This window comes from Microcaecilia unicolor, chromosome 4, assembly GCF_901765095.1.
Source record: "Microcaecilia unicolor chromosome 4, aMicUni1.1, whole genome shotgun sequence".
Lineage (NCBI taxonomy): Eukaryota > Metazoa > Chordata > Amphibia > Gymnophiona > Siphonopidae > Microcaecilia > Microcaecilia unicolor.
In genome coordinates this window covers 73,082,173-73,106,711 of record NC_044034.1, presented here as the reverse complement: position 1 = coordinate 73,106,711, position 24,539 = coordinate 73,082,173, and the positions used below count along the sequence as shown (strand labels likewise).

Genomic DNA, 24,539 nt, shown 5'->3' with positions numbered 1-24,539 from the left:
CTCAGGGAGGACAATGCTATGGCAGAGAGATTGAATGAATTATTTGCTTTGGTCTTTATGGAAGAAGTTGTAAGAGATCTACCTGTACCAGAAATGGTTTTCAAGGGTGACGATGCAGAGGAGCTGAAAGACATACTGAGCCAAATCGACAAATTAAAGAGTATTAAATCACCTGGCCTGAATGGCATGCAGCTAAGATTACTGAAAGAAATCAAACATGAAATTGCTCATTTGCTGTTAATAATCTTTAACCTGTCATTAAAATTGTCCATAGTACCTGAAGATTGGCTAAAGTAACCCTTTTTTAAACGGGTTCCAGGAGTAATCCAGGAAATTACAGACTGGTAAGCCTGATATCAGTGCCGGGTAAAATAGTGGAAACTACTATAAAGAATAAAATTATGGAACAAGTAGATAAATATGGTTTAATGGGACAGAGTCAGCAAGGATTCAGCCAAGAGCAGTCTTGCCTCACCAATTTACTTTATTTATTTGAAGGCGTGAATAAACATGTGGATAAAGGTGAGCCGGTTGATGTAATATAACTAGATTTTCAGAAAGCTTTTGACAAAGTTCCTCATGAGAGACTCCTAAGAAAAGTAGAGTAATGGGATAACAGGCAGTGTTCTGTTGTTGATTAGGAATTGGTTATTGGAACGAGGGTAAGCTTAAAAAGAGGGTAGGTTTAAATGGCCATTTCTCTCAATGGAGGAGGGTGAATAGTGGAGTGCCGTAGGGATCTGTATTGGGACTGATACTATTTAACATATTTATACATGATCTGGAAATCGGAACGACATGTGAGGTGATTAAATTAGAAGATGACACAAAACTATTCATGGATGTTAAAACACATGCAGACTGTGAAACATTACAGGAAAACCTTAGGAAACTGGAAGACTGGGCATCCAAATGGCAGATGAAATGTAATATGGACAAATGCAAAGTGATGCACATTGTGAAGAATAACCCAAATCATAGTTACCTGATGCTAGGGTCCAACTTGGGAGTCAACACCCAAGAAAAAGATCTAGGTCTCTTTGTGGACAATACGCTGAAAACCTCTGCCTAGTTTGTGGCAGTGACCAAAAAGGCAAGCAGGATGCTAGGAATTATTAGGAAAGGAATGGTAAAAAAGACCAAGAATACTATAATGCCTCTCTATCACTCCATGGTGCGCCTTCACCTTGAGTACTGTGTTCAGTTCTGGTCACTATATCTCAAAAAAGATGTAGAGTTGGAATTAGAAAAGGTTCAAAGAATGGCCAAAATGATAAAGGGGATGGAATGCCTCATATGAGGAAAGGCTTAAAGAGGTTAGGGCTCTTCAGCTTGGTAAAGAGATGGCTGAGGGGAGATTTGATTGAGATCTACAAAATCCTCAGTGGTGTAGAACGAGTAGAAGTGAATTGATTTTTTACTCATTCCAAAAGAAGAAAGACTACTAGACACTCAAGGAAGTTACATGGGAATACTTTTAAAACAAATAGGAGGAAATATTTTTTTCAATCAACGAATAGTTAAGCTCTGGAACTCTTTGCCAGAGGATGAGGTAACAGTGTTAGCATATCTGGGTTTAAAAAAGGTTTGGACAAGTTCTTAGAGGAAATGTACATAGTCTGCTATTGAGGCAGACATGGGGAAGCAACTGCTTGCCCTGGGATTGGTAGCATGGAGTGTTGCCACAAATTGGGTTTCTGAAGTGTACTTATAACCTGACTTGGCCACTGTTGGAAACAGGATACTGGGCTAGATGGACCATGGTCTGACCCAGTATGGCTTTTCTTATGCTGTTATGTTCTTATTCTATATGACCCTTCCCCTCACAGATTCAGTACTGTGTAATGCCGGGAAACCATATCGATCTGATTGTAAAAGTTCAAACCTTTCTAAATAATTGGGCAGTTGTGCAACTATGGTCTCAACTAATGTTGTAAATAGAGGAATGCTGGCTACTGGTCAGTAGTGATGGATTTAATTTTGAGATATTAGAATAGATGTAAGAACAATAGCGCCATCTGCTGTAAGGGAGGGGGCACCTGCCACTACACCACTCACTCCCTCACAATCTTTCATCAACCTTTAATCTCGTAGATCACAATTTGCTAATCACTTATCTTCATGGTTTAAGTATCTCAGGCACTGTGCTTTCATGTTTCTCATCTTTCCTTTCAGAATGGTCCTATCAAATTGCTCATAGGGATACCTTATCTGCTATTTAGTCTATTTCCTGTGGTGTTCCTCAGGGATCTATATTATCTCTTATGGGCAAAAATAAACAGTATGCATAGCAAAAATGTACTTACAAAAAATGGAGGAAAAAAGCCTCAGATTCCCTGTCAGTGTTATGGAAACATTGACACATGGGACATTAATGTCATAAAAACCATCCTATATGATTAACATCCAAACAGGATTTTGATTAAGGGGTCCTTTTACTAAGCCGTGGTAAAAAGTGGACTGCGGTAGTGTGGGCATGTGTTTTGGATGCGCACCGGGCCATTTTTTACCGCAGCGGAGAAAATGGCTTTTTCTAATGGGCCTGGAAATGGGCGTGAACTGAAATTAAAAATAGCGCGCACCTATTTACAGCCTGAGCCCTTACCACCACCCATTTACCTAGTGGTAAGGGCTCTCACTGTACCCGTGTGGTAACCATGCAACGTGCGCCAGGAACGCCTCCTGTGGTAGAAAAGAGAATATTATTTTCTACCGCAGGATTTGGCACACACCAAACTCAGAATTACCTCCAGGCGCACATGTTAGCCCAGCGGTAGTGCTGATTTGGCACGCGCTACCCGTGCATTAGTCCTTCCGCACCTTAGTAAAAGGGGCCCTAAGTACTTTTTTATTTTTAGCATCAACACACACAAGAAAACACAAGGCAAACCATGTGACACTTCTGTGGGTGAGTGTTAATCAGGAGCAGATAGTGTGCATTAATCCAAATGTTAATACACAACCTGCAGTAAAAAATGTTGGGAACACCCCTTCTTGACGCAGCGTTAGTTTTGGGCTTCCCACACGTTAAAATTCAGCAATGCAGCACGTTAAGCTCAAAACTTATCACGTTGTAGTAAAAGACCCCCATAAATTGTAAGCACTCTGGGGACAGGAAAATATCTCCTGTACCTGAATATAACTCGCCTTGAATTATTGAGAAAGGCATGGGCTAAATTCAAATCTGTTTATCCTTCCCTTTAAAACAGTAATGAAGGTCATGCAGTGTGACTAAATGTTTTTGGAGGCATTCGAACAAAGCTGGCTACCACAAGGATACTTTCCCTTGTGACTTGGATTGGCCACTGTTGGAAACAGACTATTGGGCTTGATGAACCTTCGGTCTGACTCAGTACGGCAATGCTTTTGTTAATAATATATGCATATTTTCTTTTAGCTCTGTACCACCCATATGTGAATAAAGACATACTGGTATTAGAAATACAAATTTAGAAACTTTCTAAAACAGCTGATTTAAAAAAAATAAAGGTTGATCAAACTGTATTTGCGCTCACCTCACCTACAGGAGGCCCATCTTTTTATTTAAAAAAAAATGCAAAAACAAGAACAGAAACTCCCTTAAAGGAGCTCCCCCTCCCCCCTTAGGCCCCTCTTTTACCACCTCTGTCAAAGTCGTTTTCTTACAGCTCAATAAGTTTTCAGATGAGACACTCAGGATTGAAGAAGTGGGTTTTTTATTCTTGTATTGGAAGGAATCTGTGGTTAGTGACGTGCTGTGCTATAGTAGCCACCTGCAGGGCATGCAGAGGCACAGAGTTGGGGATGAAGGACTAAAGGGTGGCTGGCTGGAAGCCCCTGCAGCGACAGGACTCCATTAGAGTTTCAGCAGGGAAAGTGAAAGCATCAACTGGGCCAGACCCTGGGAGTGGAGCACCAGGACCATGTACATGTACATGTGCAGGCAAGGCCCTGTCCCAGGGCAACTCTGGCTACAAGGTAAGGTGACACATGGGAGCTCCGTTGCCATCACAGTCACTGTCTCTTCTCTTACTCTAAATAAGAGGTTTTCCACCTGTAACCTGGTACGATTACTGAGTCCTGTATAAAGAATTTAAAATTAATTTTTCTCCTCCTTCAAGGGTTTAACATATTTGGCAATTGTTTTTATATTGTGCTGCAACACTGCATAGTACCACAGTCTATTTGGCTGAAGTGAGTGTCAGATTCAGCTTGCTTGGCATTTGGTAATGGATGATATCGGGGTGTAGTCTGCAAACTTATTCTGGGAGTACAAAGGGTAAGGAAGTCATATTGGAAGCGGGGGGGGGGGGGGGAGAGGGACCAATTTAGAATTAGCATGCACAGCAATTTGGGGTTGGGTGCTGCCACCCATGCGCTCCCCAGACTACAACTATGGATAGTAACTTTTCGTTGTAATTAAATGTTTAAATAAATATAATTTTTTTTAAGGTAAAGGAGATTTAGGACTGTAAGAATGCTATTTTGTTTGACCTATGAATCTTCAAAAGTCTGTTTATTTATTTATTGAAGACATTGGATCCCCCAAGCAGGGATAGATTAAAGAGAAAGTGTGAATTTAGTTCGTTATTGCTTGTTATCAAGGAAGACCTGCTCAAACTGCATGCCAAATCTGCCCTATCCGCTGATATTGTGGGAGAGTAGTGTTTTTCACATACACTAACTGCTGATCTTTATGACCTACAAGCAGATGACAAAGTACACCAGAAATGTGTGTTTGGTTTTGTTGGTGGATTGGCTTCAGTTCCTTGTTTTGCATTTTTGTTTAATTTGGTTTAACATACGCTGTTTTAATATATATACACTAAAAAAACTCAATAAGCAGGAAAGCAGCCAGCTGTGTTGCTCCCTGGGGAAAAAAAACAAAAAACAAAACCACTCTGCCAAAATTTAAAACAAAGCCCACAAGTCTCTCTCTATATCCACATATGCCTTCTCCAACCCTTACCTCATTCTGGAGGTTCGAAGAGGGCTAGAACAATCCACAGTCACTCCTACAGAACAAGAGCCATATTCCAAAACAGCACCAGCTAACCTGAGGCTGATGCCATTTTAATGTATATCTGTAATCCAAAATGGTTCCTTCTTCGGTCAGCCAACATCAGTAGCATGGGTAGAGTAAGAGATGAAGATGGTCTGGGGAATAAGAGGAAGGGAAGAGGCTCCATGGGACATTGTCTTATATGTTGATGGCCTGGGATGAGCGTTTTCCTGCTCATTGAAAATGAAACAAAAAAAGACAAATTACATGTTGCTTTTCTTGTAGACATTATTTATTTTGTTTTTAACAATAGTACATCCCTGAAGTGCTCATGTACTTTGCCCTACAAAACTTAGTTATACTTAGTTTTTGGTGTTATTGCATCTGCACAGCAGTTTGTTCACAGAGACCAAGAAAACGTGGCAGAAAGATACAGAAATATTTCCCATCGTTTTGGGTGCCACAGGCTTGATATTGTGCACCTGGATAAGTTGCCTATATATGTTGCATTTTATGAACTCCAGAAGAAGCTCTCGTTGGCACGATGCAAGTACTACAGCAAGTGTTAGCAGTAAATTTAAGAGACTGAAATAGCACTTCATATATATTCTGGCTTAGGAGTGAGATTCATTCAGGTCATGGTATGCACAAAACTAACCCACATGGAAAAATTGTCCCCAAGAAAGAAACTTTTTCATTGCACTAATAATCAGCTGTTTTGGCATTTCTACTACTACTACTATTTAGCATTTCTATAGCACTACAAGGCATACGCAGCGCTGCACAAACATAGAAGAAAGACAGTCCCTGCTCAAAGAGCTTACAATCTAATAGACAAAAAATAAATAAAGTAAGCAAATCAAATCAATTAATGTGAACGGGAAGGAAGAGAGGAGGGTAGGTGGAGGCGAGTGGTTACAAGTGGTTATGAGTCAAAAGCAATGTTAAACCTCCAGGAAGCTTATGCACATCTGTAAACAGTGCTGTTATCTTATAAAACAGTGTTTTTAGAACACATTAGTGCTTGCAATAATAGTATTAACACACTTTAGTAAATCATCCCCAATATTCATGTACTTGGACAGCATTGATATAAAGTTTCAAGCCTTCAGGATCAGGGTCAGTGCTAGACATGATGGGGCTCAGGGCAGACGTTAGGGAGGGGGCAGCAAAGCTTGCTTGCAGCTGTCCCTCTTTCAACTTCAAGCAGGTTTGGGGCCCCCCTGTAACATGGGGGCCTAGAGCAGTTGCCCTGTTTGCCCACCCCTAATGTTGGCCCTGATCAGGACTGTTGGTCCCCTTCCTCAGGCATATTTGTTACACTTGAAAAACTGATAATGAATCTCTCTTATTGGCTCTCTTTTAACTAACTTCATCTCTATATTCTTAAATAAAACGCAGATGGTGCCAGAGAGCTTTTTAAACCCCATAGCTATAGGATATTCAGTCAACTGTAAATAAGGTTCTCTTTCTCAAAGGAGAGCATCCCTGCTTTTTTTTTTCTGTGCAGTTTAAAACTCGCCCATAGCTTGTAGAGCTTGTCAGAGATTTCCATTGTTCATAATAGTTTTATATTTAGAAAGGAAGTCTGCTGTGGACTCCAAATGGGAGCAATCAATATATTTCTAGATCAGGGGTGGGCAACTTGTGGTCCTCCATTGAATTTTATACAGGCTGCTAGACCATAGGAAGTATACCCAGAAAACGTCATTAACCAGAGTTCTGGTGATTTTAATACTGTGTTTCACAAATATTTTCAGAATAGCCACTCTAGCAGTTTGTTTCCATCATTTTTAGTTACATTTTCACTTTATTTATTTTTTTATCTATCACAGAAGGTCTATGGAGCTCTGTGCATTTCCAGTTCTGACATTACGTACTGTTGCGGCCCGCTAGGGGTAGTACTGGCGTTCACGCAGCCCTCTGTATATAAACATTGTATAGAAAGGTTGCCACACCTGTTCTAGACACTTCAACTTGCTATCTTAATGAGCCAGGATTACGATTCTTCTGTCAGAACTGAGATTTTACAATTTCTTTGGGTCACCTAAAGTTACAGCCTGTTTACTAACATAGTAACATAGTAAATGACGACAGATAAAGACCTGTACAGTCCATCCAGTCTGCCCAACAAGATAAAACTCATTTTACATGGTATGTGTTACTTTATATGTATACCTGAGTTTGATTTGTCCTTGCCTTTCTCAGGGCACAGACCATAGAAGTCTGCCCAGTACTGTTCTTGTACTAAGCTCGGAAGCTAAGGTCGAAGCCGCCTTAAAATTTACACTCCAGCCCATCCCTATGTATTCAGTCATGATCAGGGCGTAGACCGTAGAAGTCTGCCCAGCTCCCGTTTTGTTTCCCAAGTTACCGGCGTCACCACCCAATCTCTGCTAAGATTCCATGGAACCATTCCTTCTAAACCAGATTCCTTTGTGTTTATCCCACACGTTTGAATTCCATTACCGTTTTCATCTCCAATCAGTCATCCGAGCATGCACAGAACAGCCAATCACTAAGCTTGGCTGCTCTGCATGTGCTACAGATGTTTTTCATACACACAAACAAGCTGCATGTATGAAAGCAGTGTGTAGCTTTTTTTATGTTTTCAAACTTTTTTTTATTGCCGCCACAGCTGTCTCCTCTGGTGTAAGCAGCACTCGCTTTCCTGGGCGTGCAGCCAGACCTGCTCGATTTGTCCCTTGGCAGCAGTACAGCCAGGGGGCCGATGTCGACTCTGCAAGCAGGCAGGGTGGGAAGCAAGGGAGAGTGAGGCGAAGGAGAGAGCGAAGGTCTACGTGTGTGCATGCTTGGCTAGTGGGGGGGGGGGGGGGGGGGCGGGCTCTTCAGATGCCACAGCTCTTCTCAGCCATCCAGGCAGCTGCAGCTAAGGGTAGAATTTCAGCAGTAATGGTAAGGAAACAGCAATACTGACAGTTCCTGACCACCCATAAAAATTTCTTCTTAAAGGTAGGTGGTCCTTTCTGTGCATCGCTAGGAAAATGGCTGTGCATCACTCGGAATACACATTTGAATAGTAAGTAGCTCATTAAAATAACTTTGTGTACAATTCTTGTTAGCTTCTACCGTGACAGGAAAAAAAGCCCATAGAACCCCTTTGTGCATGTCTCGCTGAACTCCATACTTGTGCTTGCTAAACCAGCTAGAACCAGTATAAAAAAACACATTGTTGGCTAGGTAAGTTTTGTCATCTGGGTCTGAAACCTATTGACATGCTACTGCAGCATAGTAAATAGATCTACTTGATGATAATGATAATCTTAGCAGAAGGTATTAGGGATGTGCATTTGTTTGAAATTTTGCTGTGATACAAATAAGTAGACATCACAATGTACCACAATCTGTCTGGCTAAAGCGAGTGCCAGATTATTTATTTATTTAATACATTTATACCCCACATTTTCCCACTAGTTGTAGGCTCAATGTGGCTAACATAAAACCGTAGGGAAGACTACAGTACAGAAAAGTACAATTAAACAATGTAAGGGTAAGGTAATAAACAATTAGGTATCATATAAACAACAAAGGTAGCAAAAGGTAATACATAGTTACAAGTGAATAAGATCGAAGAATCTTGCTGAAAACCAGAATGGATAGGTTAGGTTGAGTCTGGGGAGTAAGCTTTCTTGAACAGGATGGTCTTCAATAGTTTTCTAAAATTTAGATAGTTCTGAGTTGATTTTACGGATTTGGGTAAGGCATTCCATAGTTTTGTGTCTATGTAGGAGAAGTTGGAGACGTAGGTAGATTTGTATTTAAGGCCATTACAGTCGGGATAGTGTAAATTTAGGTAGGATCGGGTAGAACTGGAACTGTTTCTGGGTGGTTAGTCAACCAGATCCGACATGTATTCGGGAACTTCACCATAAATGATCCTGTGAATCAGGTTGCAGACCTTAAAGACAATACGTTCTTTAATGAGAAGCCAATGTAGTTGTTCACGAAGGGGCTTGGCAGATTCAAATTTAGATTTGCCAAAAATCAGTCTCGCCGCTGTGTTCTGGGCAGTCTGGATTCATCTTGCCTGGCATTTACCACCTAATTCTATATATAGTGCCTGAAATTGAGTGCACAATTTTGAGCATGCACCCAAATTGTGCATGCAATTTAATTGCTTAGCAAACCAATTAGCACCAATAATTGGGTGCTAACAATCAATTATTATTGCTAATTGGCAACTGGAATGTATGCACGCATCTCTATAGTCTCTTTTCTATAAAGATGTGCTCAAATGTTTCCACATGGATCCAAAAAGGGGGCATGGGTGGGTCGGAGTGTTTCTAGGATTTGCATGCAGTGTTACAGAATTCAAGGAGCTGCGCCTAATTTAGGCACAAGGATTTATACCAGGGTTCGTTTGGGGTAAATCCTTGCACCCAAAATTGAGCACAGATCCCAGTGGTAAGTGCTATTCTGTAAACGGTGCCCAACTTGGAGCACAGTTTATAGAATAGAGCATAGGGCCAGATTCTATATATGGGGCCTACAAAATCTGTGTGATATTTCCGCATAAGCGTATTCTATAAGCGACACCTAGATTTAGACGAGGTATATAAAATTTACTTAGTTGATATCCCAGTGCTTAAAACTATGTGCATCCATTTACATCCATGTAAGGTGGTGTAAATCCCTGCTGTTAGATTTATGCGCAATGGGCCATATTCTATAAACACATGTAAATTTTGGAATGCCCATGAAACACCCATTTCCCTGCCCATAGCCATGCCCCTTCTGAACTGCACACTTTAGAATTTAGGCGCAATTCATTACAGAATATGCTTAGCAAGTTATTGCCAATTAGTGCTCATTATTGCTTGTGTTGTTAAATTCGCTGATTAGCTTGTTAAGCCAAATAAGTTATGTGCATTGATATAGAATATGCCTGGATTTCAGCGCAGATCTCTAGGCGCTTTATAGAATTTGTCAGCCCGCATTTGTTTGGCGCCCATTACAGAACTGAGTCATTAATGATTATCCACTTCTACCCTAGCTGAGATTATACTCATTCATCTTTTCCATTCATCTGCAACTTTCTTTAAAATAGGCCCCTTATTTTCTAACTCCTGTTACTCTATCTTATCTCTCTATAGGGTCCTTTTTCTAAGCTGCTTTATGTGCTAACACGCAGCTAATGCGGGAAAAGTGGCCTAACATGGGACGCACCAAAGCATTCCGCATTAGTTTTGCCTTCTGCGCACACTAAGCCATGGTATTTGTTGTTGTTGTTGTTTTGGAGAGGGCGTGACATGGGTGGACAATGGACCTGGATGCACTAATCACCTTGTACGTCTAGCTCCGTCCTTGGCCATTTTCAAATCCAGGCTAAAAGCCCACTTCTTTAACGCTGCTTTTGACTCCTAACCACTACTCACTTGCCCTGCACCCTTTTATCCCCTCCTCTTTAATTCCCTTACCTCTTAGTTGTTCTGTCTGTTTATCTGTCTGTTTGTCTGTCCTACTTAGATTGTGAGCTCTTTGAGCAGGGACTGTCTTTTTATGTATGATGTACAGCGCTGCGTATGCCTTGTAGCGCTATAGAAGTGATAAGTGGTAGTAGTAGTAGTAGTAGTAGTAGTAGTAGTAGTAATCAGCTACTGCACCAACATTACTGCCATACTGATTGGTTAGCATGTCCATAAGGTGGGAGCCCTTAGCGCCTTCTGAATAGGAGGTGGTAAATGCTTCCGCGGTATCTGTTTTGTGCGGTGCTCTACTAGAGGGATTAGAGGAGGTCACCATCTTAATCCCCCAATGTTTTTTGTCCTCTGTCCCCTAAAGCTACACTGGCAAATGTTATCAGGATGTGTGACAGCATAGGGAAACATACATGTAGGTTTCTAAAATGGCAATCTTTGTGCTGGCAAATGGATGTGCACGAAAATGAGAGAGAAAAACAAGTAATGTCATGTTTTGTTCACATGTTGCTAATAGCACACACTCTTCCAAAAGAGTACACACTTTCCCCTTGATTCTATAAAGGTCGCCAAAAATTGTGTGTGCAAATTTACGTGCAGCCCTGATTTACGTGTGCAGTTTACTAGAATAACGAGCCAATTAGTGCCAATAATTAGCTTTTTAACAAGCAATTATTGGCACTAATTAGATTTCATTGGGAATTATGGGCCCCTTTTTCTAAGCGGCGGTAAGCCCAATGCTGGCTTACCGCTTGCTAAATAGGAAGTGCTGCTGGGCTACCGCAGTAACCTGGCGGTACTTCCCACCCCTAGCGCGCTGTCATATTCGGTGCTACAAAAAATATTTCTTTTGTAGCGCCGGAGTGTACCCGGCAGTAATCAGGCAGTGCCACACGCTGCCCAGTTACCGCCGGGTTAGCATGGGAGCCCTTACTGTCACCTCAATGGGTAGCGGTAAGGGCTCCCCCCCCCAAAAAAAATGGCTACATGGCAAGTGCTTTACTTGCCATATGGCCATTTCCTGCAGGATAAAAAGACTTCCCTTTTACCCGCTGCAGTAAAAGAGAGCCTCGGCGTGCGTGAAAAAGACGCACCAACGCCAGCACAAGCCCCCTTTTGCTGCAGATTGGTAAAAGGGGCCCTTTGTGCATGAAGTTAGGTGCAGGATCTTTTCCTAAAATTTACGCATGGCCCGAAAATGTGGGCGTAGAAATGGGAGGGTCATGGGCATTTTGGGCAGATCTGGGGTACGGTTTTGAGTTAAACACGTAATTATAGAATAACGGTGCTGCATGCATAAATTTAGGCATGGGCATTTGCACCACGTTTTTGTTGGTGCAAATGGCGGCACCTAAATTTAACCACGACCTCTCCGCTTAAGCATTTATTCTATAAACTATGCTGAACTTTAGGTGCGGTTTATAGAATACCACCTAAGCATGTGTCTTTTTTTGCGTTGATTTTTTAGGTGGTATATATAGAATCTAGCCTCTTAATCTATTCATGAAGGGTGTGCGCTATTCTCGAAGAGGGCACCCTATTTGCAAAGAAGGAGCACTTTTTCTGAAATTGTGCGCTCTTCATGGAACACACTTCATGAATAGTGCTCACTCCTTTAAAAGAGTGCACACTTTTTTTTATTCCAAAAGAGTGTATTCTCATTGTAAAAGAGCACACCGTCTTAATGAAATCGTTCCCATAATAGAAAAATGTAGAAACAAAACAAACAAATAAATAAATAAAGAATTCCCGTAAACGACACACCCCTAGAAGGTATTCAAATCTATTATGAAAATGATACAGAGATGGGGGGGGGGGGGGGGGGGGGGGGAAACACCTTAAAATAAGGACGTCATTGTGGAGAAGAAAGCCTGAATTTGTGGCGTTCTGAGATATTTCAGTACCTATACTAATGTTTGGCTTAATGTGACTGTGGAAAGAAAGCCCAGACATTCTAACACTCTACAATACTTATCGACAGGCTAAACATTGCTGTGGTTTCCTGTCTCTTATCAAGTTATCTTTTAAATTGAATATCTTGAAAGAGAAGGACTAAACCATTGTGGTTAACTACTGGAGATGTTATTTTCAGGACCAATGATTCTTTTCTAGTCTCTCTTGTTTGTATTTAACTGCATTACAATTTACATTTTTGTACAGTACTGAAAAAGCTGCATGCAATATTCTGTGCAGCCATTTTATAGCCTCTAGTGTTGCTGTCCTTCTTGGTTTATGCCAGCATATCAAGAGAAAAAGGATTCATTTTCTGATAAATGGTCTGTTACTAATAGATCAAACTAAGGAGTCCTTTTACTAAGGTGTGCTGAAAAATTAGTGTTTCCTGGATATTGTGATAGGCCTCCTACGTTGTGGACTATAGATGAATAATATGGATATATTTTCATTATCATACTGTTAAGGATTAGTATAATTGATTTTAATCTTTTTTTCTATTATTGTCTATGACAAGTTATCTTTAAATACGAGATGAAAAAATGTTTAAAATTATTAATTCTTTTCTTTTCCTGTAAATCATCTTTACCAAATCAAGATGTATCTTGAAATTATTATAAAACTTAAAAAAAATAAAATAAAAATTTTTTTTGCCGAAAATGGATGTGCGGCAAAATAAAAATTAGCGCATGTCCATTTTGGGTCTGAGACCTTACCACCACCCATTGACTTAGTGGTAAGGTCTCACACGGTAGCCGTGCAAGTAATCGTCTATGCGTGTAGAATGATGATTACTGCCCGGTTTCCGCCATGCGCAGGAAAGTAACAATTATTTTCTGGCGCGCGTAGCAGACCCATGTAAAAAATGAAATTACCACCCAGGCCACACACTAGCTGGCTGGTAACTCCAAACTGATGAGCGTAGGACGCATGTACGTGCCTGCACAGCTTAGTAAAAGGGCCCCTAAGTGCCCAATTCATTGAGCTATTCCCTGTAGACACAAAATGAGGAACCTTTTCTGGTAAATTAGTCCGTAAGATTTGAATCAGGGATGTACCATCCAATCTTGGCTCAGGCCCGCCCACCCAAGCGCACACACTGCAACAGCCTTTTTCCACTGTGTAAGTCATCGCATAGCTTACCACGGCACGGCAGACGGCACTCGCTCAGCTGATCTCCAGAGTCCAGCCCACCTACCTTTCGGGCTTGCAGAGAGGCAGATTCAGGTCGGCACGGCATGCAGTGGCAGTGGCACTGAAATGCAGGTCGCGTCGCGATGCTCGTTGTTCCATCCTACGCGGTATGACGTGGCTGTGCACGGCGGCGTGCTCAGCCTCAGCTCAGCCTCGCTCTGCTCACTCGTGGCCATCAGGGCAGGCTAAATAATAGCTGCATGCAGTGCACGCAGTCGCTTACAGGGTTGAGCATTGAGCTAGTGCGAGCCTGGCCCTGGAAACGTGGGAAAAGTTCTTCGAGACGAGTTCCAAGCAGCTGCCAGCCCAGCACTGCAGGTAATAAAATTTTGAATGCTTCTTTTTTTTTACATCATAATTTTAACATCGTGTAATTTTTTAAAAATTAAAATAGCTGGGGCCTGGGCACTATTAAAATTTGTTGTGGAATTTCTGGATGGGGTAAGCACTTCACTATATATATATATATAGTGCCCACCCATATTAGCTTAGGGCTTAGCCAAAATGTCAGGTCTGGCTACACCACTGATTTGAATGATACCTTCAAAAACTCTGTCCTCTCCTTAGACCCAGTGGACAGCATGACTGATTTGACCTTTAGTATATTTGTTGGCTGGATAGGTCAGGTGAGGTTTTCACCAGATAGCTTAATATACAATGGAAAGCATATCTACCCTCCTGTTTACTAAGCCGTGCTAGTGGCTGTCATGCGCTAACGCTGGGGGGCTAGTTAGTTAAAATCTTGACAATTAGCTGTAAAACAGATTTTACTTCCCATGATATCTGAAAATCTGTAATGAAAAGGTGAGCCTAAGAAAATAGCATTACTCTGCTGAAGAAGTGATGGAATTTTAAGTAGGGCTGCATTTTGATTAAAATTTTAATCATGCTTAATCATGCAATTAAAGAAATATTTTTTATTTAATTTTCCCCACTGCAGCTCCTTGTGACTCTGGACAAGTCACATAACCCTCCATTGCCCAGAGTCACAAGGAGCTGCACTGTGTGTGTGTGTGTGTGTGTGTGTGAGGGGGAAATAACATATATTTAATCATGTGATTAATTGCCATTATAAATTTTAATTAAAATGCAGCCCTAAAACATTAAGGGACCTGTTTACTAAGGTGTGTTAGTGTTTTTAGCATGCCTACACAGCGCATGCGCTAAACATGTAGGTGCTTATAGGGATATTGTAGGCACGTACATGGTTAACGCACGTGCATAGTTAACATGCGTTAAAAACGATAACGCGCCTATAACGCTGCTTAGTAAACAGGGCTCTAAAGAATAAAAAGTAATGAAAAAAATAAGAAATACAAATTGAAAAATTACAAATTAAAGAATCAAAAACAGCATGCAGAATAGCTATAAACAGCCTTACAGTTTTCAGAGCCTACTTCAGAAATGCAACCCTCATTTTAAGAAATGTTTTGTTTTGAGTACTGTTAAAGTTAATTATTTTATAGCTCACATTTTTTGGGCCCAGTTTCTTATACACTACATGAATATTTGTTATGCCTAAGTATTGGATATGGAAAGCTTGGCAGTCTTAAGTATTCCATCAACAATAAAAGTCCTATAACAAACAAAAGAAAATAATAATTTCAAGGGAACAATGACCTTCCAATTTTTAAATTTCTTTTCAAACTAGACAATTGTATGTTGGACATTTTCAAGTATGATGAATTAGAATCTGAAATTTTGTTTTATTTTGTTTTCTGAACAGTAACAATAATTTGGTTAGCATCGTGTTAGCTTTCAAATGATGGTTAGCATCTTGTTAGCTTTCAAATTTAACCCTGTCATAGATAAGTTAATAGATTTTTCTTGAACTCTCCTTTTCCCGCTCCCTCTGCCTTCAACTGCACCAAACAAAAAGGAGAAACTCAGGTCCCAATGCACAAAGGCAGCCATAAATTATGGCTGCCTCGGTAAAACCTACCGAGTCGCAAACAGCAACCAATGTACAAAAGAGATTGCATGCAAAGGAGATGCACGGATCACCCTTTGTGCATTGGTCGCTGTTTGCGACTTGAAGCTGTCAAATGCATTTGACAGCTTGCCCCAAAATCCCTGGTGGTCCAAGGAACTGCCTCCTGACTCCCGCCCCCCGACCCCTAACACAAAATGCCCCTGGTAGTCTGGTGGATCCCTCCGACAGCTTGCCCAAAAGTCCCTGGTGGTCCAGTGGACCATCTCCCACCCCTGACTCCTAACACAAAATGCCCCTGGTAGTCTGGTGGATCCCCCCTAAGCTTGAGACTTTCCCAAGGGGTCCAGTGGACCCCCATAAACTTGAAAACCTCTTGGGGAGTCCGTTGGACCCCCTACTATGTTTCTCCCTCCAAAGTATACCCTGGTGGTCCAGTGGTCCCCAATGACCCCCGCAAAACAATTCCCTGGTGGATTGGGGGACCCTACACCATTCATGGACCCCCTAGCAAAATCACCTTGGCCCCCCCTGCACCCCAGCAAAGATCTACTCTGGTGGTCTCCTGCCCATACCTTAAAAAGTTGGAGGCAGAGCAACACCTCCTCCCTCCTGCCTTGGGCCCTACTGCTTCCAAAATGACTATGCCCAGCCCCCACCCGGTGTATTCCTATATGGAGCTTAGCCCCACCCAGTACATCCCAAAATGCACCAGGCAGAGACTGGGTGCCTCCATTTTGGAAGCGGAAAGGCCTGAGGGAGGAGGTGTTGCTCTTCTCATCCTGCCTCCAACTTTTTAAGGTATGGGCAGGGGAGGGTGTGGGTCACTAGACCACCAGGATAGATCTTTGCTGGTCCACCAGACCACCAGAGTGATTTTGTTAGGGGAGGCCTGGGGGTGCAGGATCCATCGGACCACCATGGAATTGTTTCAGGGGTGTGAAGGGGGTGCTGGCAGGGCCCACTGGGCCATTAGAGAATCTTCAAAATGGGGGGATTGCAGGGGGTTTGCCTGGGGGATGGGGTCAAAAGCGGAGAGGTAGAGAGCACAAGCAGGCAACCTTTGTAGCTGCATGCAGGTGCTTCCCTTCTCTCTGACAGCTCCAGAGCAGCCGTAAAATTTGCTCATTGAAGCTAGGTGTTCTGGAGCTGTGCATTGCCCAAAATGCTCATTAGAATACTAAAGAGTTCATTGTAATACATTTGCATGAAGTTCTCGATGGCTGCTAATGGCACACGTTAGAGCCACGGAAAACCCCTTTGTGCATTACTTACTTAATAACGTTTGCTTTAGACTGGCTACAACCAGTCTAAAGCAAATGTTCCCAGCATGGTAAGCTATGTGCATCAGGCCCTCAGTCACAAGAATGGAAGCAGAACAGAATAGTAGGTGATACATTATGGATTCGATTCGATACATGGCACCAAAAAAAGCAGCACCGAAAGAAACTGCGCTTAGTGCTATTCTTTAAATCTCGCCTAAAGTCAGGCAGGGTTTATAGAATACATGTAGCTCCCATTCCTGCGACTAAATTTAATCACATCCATTCACACCAACTAAAACCTGGTGTAAAAGTGCATAACTAATTTAGGAACGCCAATGAGCCGTCCATGCCCCTCCCATGGCCACGCCCCTTTTGAGATCCATGCGGTGTGATTTATGCGCATCACTTTATAGAATACACTTAGCAAGTTATGCGCATAAATCTTAAGTAGTCCCAATTAGTGCCGTTGCTTGTTAACATCCAATTAGCAGTACTGATTGGCTTGTTAACCAATTAAGTTCAGCGCACAAATCAGCTATGCTTGCTGATTTGCGCATGGAACTTTGGTCGCTATTTAAAGAATCTGGGGGTACACATGGATATTTCTGACATTGCTCATTAGGAATGTGAAAGCTGATGTCGGGTTCTCCTTATATAGAAAACATAATCTCAGACTTCTCTCTGAAGAAGGAGAGTGAAGAAACTGATAGAAACTAAGGCCATGTCAAAATAAGGCCAACTGGCTGAGGGTCCCACAGAACAGGTTTGGGAAATACTGATCTAAAGTATTGCTTCCAATTTTGGAAATTATACCTCATTAATGGTAGATTAGAGGCAGTCCAGAAAAGAAATACCAAAAGGTCTTCGATATATATACACTAGAGAAGAGACAGGTAAGGATATGAAAGACAGTGAAATACCTCAGTGGTATAACTAATGCTCAAGAAGTTAAATCTTGAGTGATAGCTGAAAAAGGTCTTAGTTAAGTCCAAAATCCCTTTAGTCCCTCAAAATACTTAACTTTTCCTAAGTGGAGAACGTGAAAAAGATGCAGTGTTTTAAACTACAAGGTCAAATACTGCCAGAATGCATAATCTTTGGGCAGAGATTAAAGGGGATAAATATAACTTAGCTTTATAAACAATTTATTTTTTAGACATGAGATTTTTAGTTTATAATAATGTGGAGAAAGAGTCATAATGATCGCATCTTGAAAGAACAAAGGATAAATGTTGTGGTTAGAAAAAAAAAGCAAGAAAACAAACAACCTGGAGCTAAACTTTTCTCAGTGTAATACAACATTAACTATTCCAGTTTTTAAGGGTAGATTCCACTTATGTTCCTAAAACTCTTGTTTGTTTTTCTGCTGATGTTGACTTGGCAAGTATCTTTCTAGGGATCTTGATACTAAGCAATGTTCTCAATGAGCATCCAGGCCAGGGCCACCGAGAGACACAGCCGGACCTGGAGCAGTACTGGACCACTGCACGTGCACACGCCCCCCCCCCCCCCCCCCCCCCCCCCCCCGGGTCGCTGCTACCACGCCCCCTCTCCCCCACATTTAGGCTGCTGCTGTCGCTGCCACTACCCCTGCACCTTTCTGTCTGCTCCCTCGCTCTGTCCTCTCCTGCTCTGCTCCTCTCCGTGCTGGGACCTGGATGATTGCGTTAATGCAATCATCCGGATCCTGGGCGGCACGTAGGATCAGGAGAGGACAGACCCAGAAGCAGGCAGAAAGAAGTTTGCTAGGGCTGGGCCTGAGGACTTTTGTTCCCCTGCTGCCTCCCCCTCTTGGCAGCCCTGATCCAGGTTTATGCTGCTGGCTATCTCTTATCCAGTTAAGAGTGATGTTCAGCACTTAACTGCCTAAGCAAAATTGGATAAAGATAGGACTGTGTTTTATATGGCCGATTTGTCCAGTTAATTTAGGGGCCCTTTTACCAAGCTGCAGTATGCACTAATGTGTGCTTATCGCAGATTTAAAATCACTACTGCGGGCCATGCTAAGGTAACCCACAGTAGATTTGGCATTTGAGCGCACTTCCCATGTGCTACGAAATAATTTTTATTTTTTGCATTTGGGGTGGAGGATAGACATGCCCAGCGCTAATTGGTTAGCACATCTACATCACTGCATGCTAACTGATTAGTGCATGGTAAGTGTGGGAGCCTTACGGCCTAGAAAATAGGTGTTAGTAAGGGCTCATGTATTAATGGCCAGGCGCTAATTGGGAAATTAGCATGTGACCATTAATTGAGGAAATGGAAAATTCGGCCATTTTACAGCTGTGCGCGGGCTTAATTTGTGTCAGAACGGAGCAAAATGGCGTTCTGGCACTTCTTTGGGCTCAAGAAGCGACATCACCACTCATGACTTCCTTCCTTTCTCCCCCCCCCCACCCCCCCCCCCCTATGGTTGGGCTTTTCTCCCTTTTGCTCCTTCTCTAATTCGCGATGATATCTCTTCCTCTATCTCCCCTCCCCATACCTTTTCAAAGCTGTCTTGTTTTAGAGGTTGTCGGATGCGAGCAGCTATTCACAATGCACTGCTCATGCCAACATTGGATCCTTCTGTCTGATGCAACTTCCTGTTTCAGCATAAGTGGAAAGGTCAGACAGAATGCTCCGACGTTAGCATGAGCAGTATGTTGAGAATTGTTGGTTGCTGCCAGTAACCTCTAACACAAGAAGACAGAAAAGAAAGGGAGGAAAGAGCTAAAAAGGAAAGATAAATATGTCAGAGACAGATGTGAGAGAATAGGCGAACACAGAAGGAGTAAGGAGAAAGGACAAATAGAAAAAGTTGGCATAAGACAGATGGGAAAGCAGAAGAGAGAAACTCACTGGGACCAACATACTTGGAAAAATAAAATGCCAGACAACAAAGGGAGGAAAAGTGTTTTTATTCTGAATTTATGAACTGGAATTTGTAAGTTTTGGAAAATGTGCAATGCAGATATCTCTGTATTGGGTTCAATTCAAGAGTAAATTAATTTGTTTTTATTTTTCCAGTGTTGAGTGCTGAGCTTTAACTTCTTTGGGTTACCAGTTCAATTTTTGTTTTCATATTTCTATTTCTAATTTGTCATCTCTATTTGGTGATGGTCTGTCCATGCATAGGTGCCAACATTTCAAAATGATCAGGGGTGCCAGACACAATACATATAACTCCTCCTTGGACATAATGAAGGTGCTTGCTCAATATTGGGGGTGTTCAGCACCTACTTGATCCACAGATCTGGCTCCTATGTGGCTGGTTTTGCCTGTGACCGAGGTGCATTATGTTGTTTGCATGTAGTTTGTGTTGATATTGATAGAAATCCCACTTGTTCTGTTTGACCAGTAGTAGGTGTATTGGTATTCTGTGGCCCAGTGTAGTATTTGTAGTGTTGCCTATTCATAGGTAGGGTTGTTGCTATTTGAATCTTAGGTGTATGTATGAATGTATGGTGAGTTGGAATTTGTTTTTCAGGTTTTGCATTTCTTATTGTGCCTGATAGTAAAGCGATTTATGTTGTTGTTGCTCAGATGACATGAGAATCAGAATATATTTTGTATGATGACTTCCAAGGAGAAATGTCCTACCTGTTGTTGGGGGGAGGTTTAATTTTTGTAGATACAGAGCATGTTTACATTTATGTCATAAGAATTGCTATACTTTATATTTTTACATTCCTCTGCCCCAACGCAGCTACTCTGTCCTGCAATGGCAAAAGGAAGCAAGTGCTTCAGTAAAAATAAACACTTACTTCCTTTTGCCATTGCAAGGCTGTACTCCTTCATGCCACCTGGCAGCTAAAAATTTCTGAAGAGAACACTATGGTATCAAATGTGTAAATATTGAGAAAAACACTGATTAGTCTGAGATTTTGTTGATTATGTTGCAAATATATGCTGCTGTGGGTGATGTTCATTAATAACATTTTTAAAAATTATATATATAGATTTTCCAAGTATATGTACATACCAGCTTCCCATAGGCGCCCGGTATAAGAGGCTTGGGGAAGCTATGCCTCCCCATCCACAGCAGGATGGATCAGCTGTTTCTATAGAAATGCTAAATAGTAGTAGTAGTAGTTCTCTGGCTTGTCCCACTGCTCTGGGGGGTTTAAATAGCAGCAGGCTGCAGCTACAGTGAAAGCCTCTAGCCTTTTGTAACCAGTTGTAATTTGATTACCTGCTGGGAGAGCAGAGCAGGGGGGGTTGGCTGGACTTGTCCTGGGTTGCCATGGAGATATTTAACTAGGCTGAATTCCTGCACATGAGCACTTCATACCAAAGAGATTTGCACTGACCCCTGAAATTTTAAAAGTGCTAAAAATAAGTTTTAAAAGTATTTGAAAGATCATTTTATTTTCATTATAGTGTTTGGAATATGTCCACTTTGAGAATCAGGTGCTCAACATTAAAAGTTTATATTTATTTACTTATGTATGGCATTTTATCCCACATTAAACATGAATTAGGATGTTTTGTGGCTCTACATGAGAATTGTGATATTATGATCCCTTGTTTCATATTGTTGACGGTCTGCATTTTCCATATGGGTGGTATATTGGTGTATTAGGTTCTGCCCAGTGTAATATTTATGGTACAGTAATGTTCTGAGTGTATTTTTGCACAAAGTTGTGCATAGTGTTTTGCAGTTGAGCGATTGTGGTTAGTATATGCTTTGAGCAACCACTTTATTCTTTGACATATGATACATATCTAATATCTAAATTTAATAAAAGGTATTAATTGTGACTTTTATTTTTATTTATTTATTTTTTTCTGTGTGTTATCAGACAATTATGGATTTAAGCTCCACCCCTGGCCCCACCCCTAACCCTGCCCCCTTTAGCCTCCCCAAACAGTTGGGCCACCGACGGCCTATGCAGCTTCCTTTTTATCCACAAATGAAGTATTGTGTGTGTGGGAGTAAGTTCACTTCCGGTCCTGGCCCCGCCCTGCCCCACCCCACCCTGACCCCAGTCCCACTTCCTTTTTCTCTACAAATTAAGCCCTGGCTATGCTAAAAGTGGCCTTAGTATGTGGGAAACCCATGCACTAGTCATAGCACAGGCCACTTTTTAGCACAGGTTGGTAAAATGGCCCCTTAGTCAGTTAAGTGATGAATATCAATTCTTAACCAGATAAGATCTGACTCCACCCCTGGACCACCCATAAAATAGCTGGTTTTCAGTTTAGCAGTTAGTGCTGATATTCAGTGGCATTAACTAGTTACATGCCACTGAATATCAGCAGATAACCCTACACAAGTGATTTAACTGGAGTCAAAAAGCCTCTCCTGGCTGGTTAAATTGCTTTGAATATTGACCCCATAATATTTGTTTACGGGGCTCTTTTACAAAGCTGTGGTACAAAATGGCCTTACCATACCCTTACGTGGGTCTTTCCCTTGCACTAAAGCCATTTTTACCACAGCCACTAAAATGGTTTTCCCATTTTGTATTAATGGCAATGAACTAATGTTTATTTATTTATTGCATTTCTATCCCACATTTTCCCACACATTTGCAGGCTCAATGTGTGCTAATAATCCCATTAGCATGCGGATATTTTTATTGTGTAAGAACTTACCAACACCCATTTTGTAGGCATTCCTCAGCGTCAGCAGCAGATGAATCCAGAGACTTGTGGGTTGTGACCATCTACCAGCAGGTGGAGATAGAGAGCGCTGAACTGCAGTGTCATAGGATGCAATGCTCCTTGGTCAGTTAGTATTCTCTATCTCCAGCAGGCGGATGAATGGTCTCTCACAAGCTCCTGGTCTCATCTGATCATGGGTCCTGTTCTGGGTCTCTCAGTTCAGTAGAGCTTTGGGGTGTGTGGCTGAGCGGTGCCACACATGGTCACCCCAGGTCTCTCCCCCACCCTTCTCCCCTCTCCAGTCCTTCCTCCATTCTCCTTCCTCACTGAAAAAAAACAAAAAAAATTGGGGTATAATTCTTTAAAGTCCACAGCCTTGGCTGCAGGAGAGATACTGGTTTGGGCCAGTATAAAGGGCTTAGTGATGGAGAGGATGTGAGTGTGCTTCCAGCAGCACTGAGTTGACAGGCAGGATTCCTGATGGCTGGCTATCCCAGGGTGAGTGTATCTGTACATTTTCTTTCACCTTTGGGTCAGTTGCGGTTTTACCTTTGTTTTCTTTACAATGGCTGCCGAAGTTGTTAAAAGCTGGTTCCACTGTGGGAAGCAGGGAGCAGCATTGGTGCAGTGTCCAGGTGGCTGTCAGGTTGTCCTCTGGAAGAGGGGGCTGTGTTCGGGGAGGCTTCATTAGCTTCCTGAGCAGGAGAGATACGGGCTCATTCCCCATGGGGCCGAAAGTGATCCGGCAGCCTTTTTAACAGCAGTGCGATCCAGGAGCAGCACTGTCACACTCACAGGCTCCTTTACCCGGCACTGTTTCAGAGATCCTTACACACATCAGCCTCTCTGGTGGTTTCGAGTTCATTCTGCTGCTCCATAATGTCTATATGTTACAGAAGTCTGTTAGGGGAACTGACAGTTCCTTTTTAGTTCAGCCTTTGGAGATTTCTGGCTTGTTCTCTGCCTCAGTCTCCACTGATGGACCCTGCCCAAAGAGGAGACGTTTGCACTTCAGCTCAGTAGGGTCTATTATTCCCTGTCTCCCTATCATTTTTAGGGAGTCATTTCAGGACAGCCCCTTTCTGCACAGATGAAGGAGGAATTGGAGGAGGGGGAGCTATTTACAGGGGACTCTGATGATCCCACCGCAGTGGTGTTTTATAAGGAGGAGTTGCCTTCCTAAGGCACAAAAGGTTCTTAATCTGCTCATCTTAAAATGGTGAGCAGCAGTAGAAGACCGCTTCAGTCTTTTCCAGTGTAGGAAGTCATTTCTACTCAGTGGGTTATCCCAGACATTGCCCTTCAATTGGTGGCGGGTATGTCGTGTCTTTACCCCATTTCCACGCCTGAGCTGGAAAAGCTATGTTTGCCTAAAATGGATTCGTTAGTGGCAGCAGTCACCAAAAGGCCTCGCTGTCTGTGGTGAGTTAAGATTTTACTTCTAGTTCTAGAGTTGGTGTTTGGGAGCCAGTAAACAGCAACAGGTCATTGCACCATGCAGTGGCGTAGCCAGACCTGACATTTTGGGTGGGCCCAGAGCTAATATGGGTGGGCATTGTGTATATTGGTATATAGGTAAGTAGCAGAAGCATAATAAAGTGGCCCTTTTACTAAAGCTTAGTCACCCCCACCTTCACAATCTACATCAGCTATTCTCAACTATAATGTTCATGTAGGCAAAACACTGAACGCTGCAGTCTGTGGCACAACAAAAAAAAGAGCCCAAATATCATTTATGTTGTTAAAAATAAGACATGAGGGAAATATAAAGTCCTCTTGACAGAATTTACTTTTATTTCAACATCAATTAATTTACCCCATGCTGGGACAGGTCCATCGAGCCCAGCACCCTGTCACCAACAGCAGCCTAAAGAACAAGCAATTTGTCCCGCCCATCCTAGAAATACTGTATTCCCTCATCCATTCAATAACATTCTATGGCTTTTTCCTCCAGGAAGCCGTCCAACCCTTTTTTGAAGTCCGCTAACAACTGCCTTAACAACCTTTTCTGGCAGTAAATTCCAGAGTCTAACTACGTTTTGAATGAAGAAACATTTCCTCCAATTCGTTTTAAATTTATCACACTGCAGCTTCATCACATGCCCCCTTGTCCTAGTATTTTTGGAAAGCGTAAACAGACGCTCCACATCAACCCGTTCCATTCCACTCATTATCTTATAGACCTC

The 24,539-nt window shown here is 42.1% G+C and overlaps 1 protein-coding gene across 1 annotated transcript in view; it reads left to right on the top strand.

The window, feature by feature from the left end:
• Window positions 1-3,791: 3,791 nt before the first annotated feature.
• Window positions 3,792-24,539, top strand: part of FLT3 (fms related tyrosine kinase 3) — a 164,706-nt gene continuing 143,958 nt past the window's right edge. Inside the window, exon 1 of the mRNA XM_030200337.1 lies at window positions 3,792-3,957. Within this exon, the coding sequence (XP_030056197.1) occupies window positions 3,903-3,957 (55 nt within the window). The 5' untranslated portion in view covers window positions 3,792-3,902. The remainder of the gene's footprint in view (window positions 3,958-24,539) is intronic.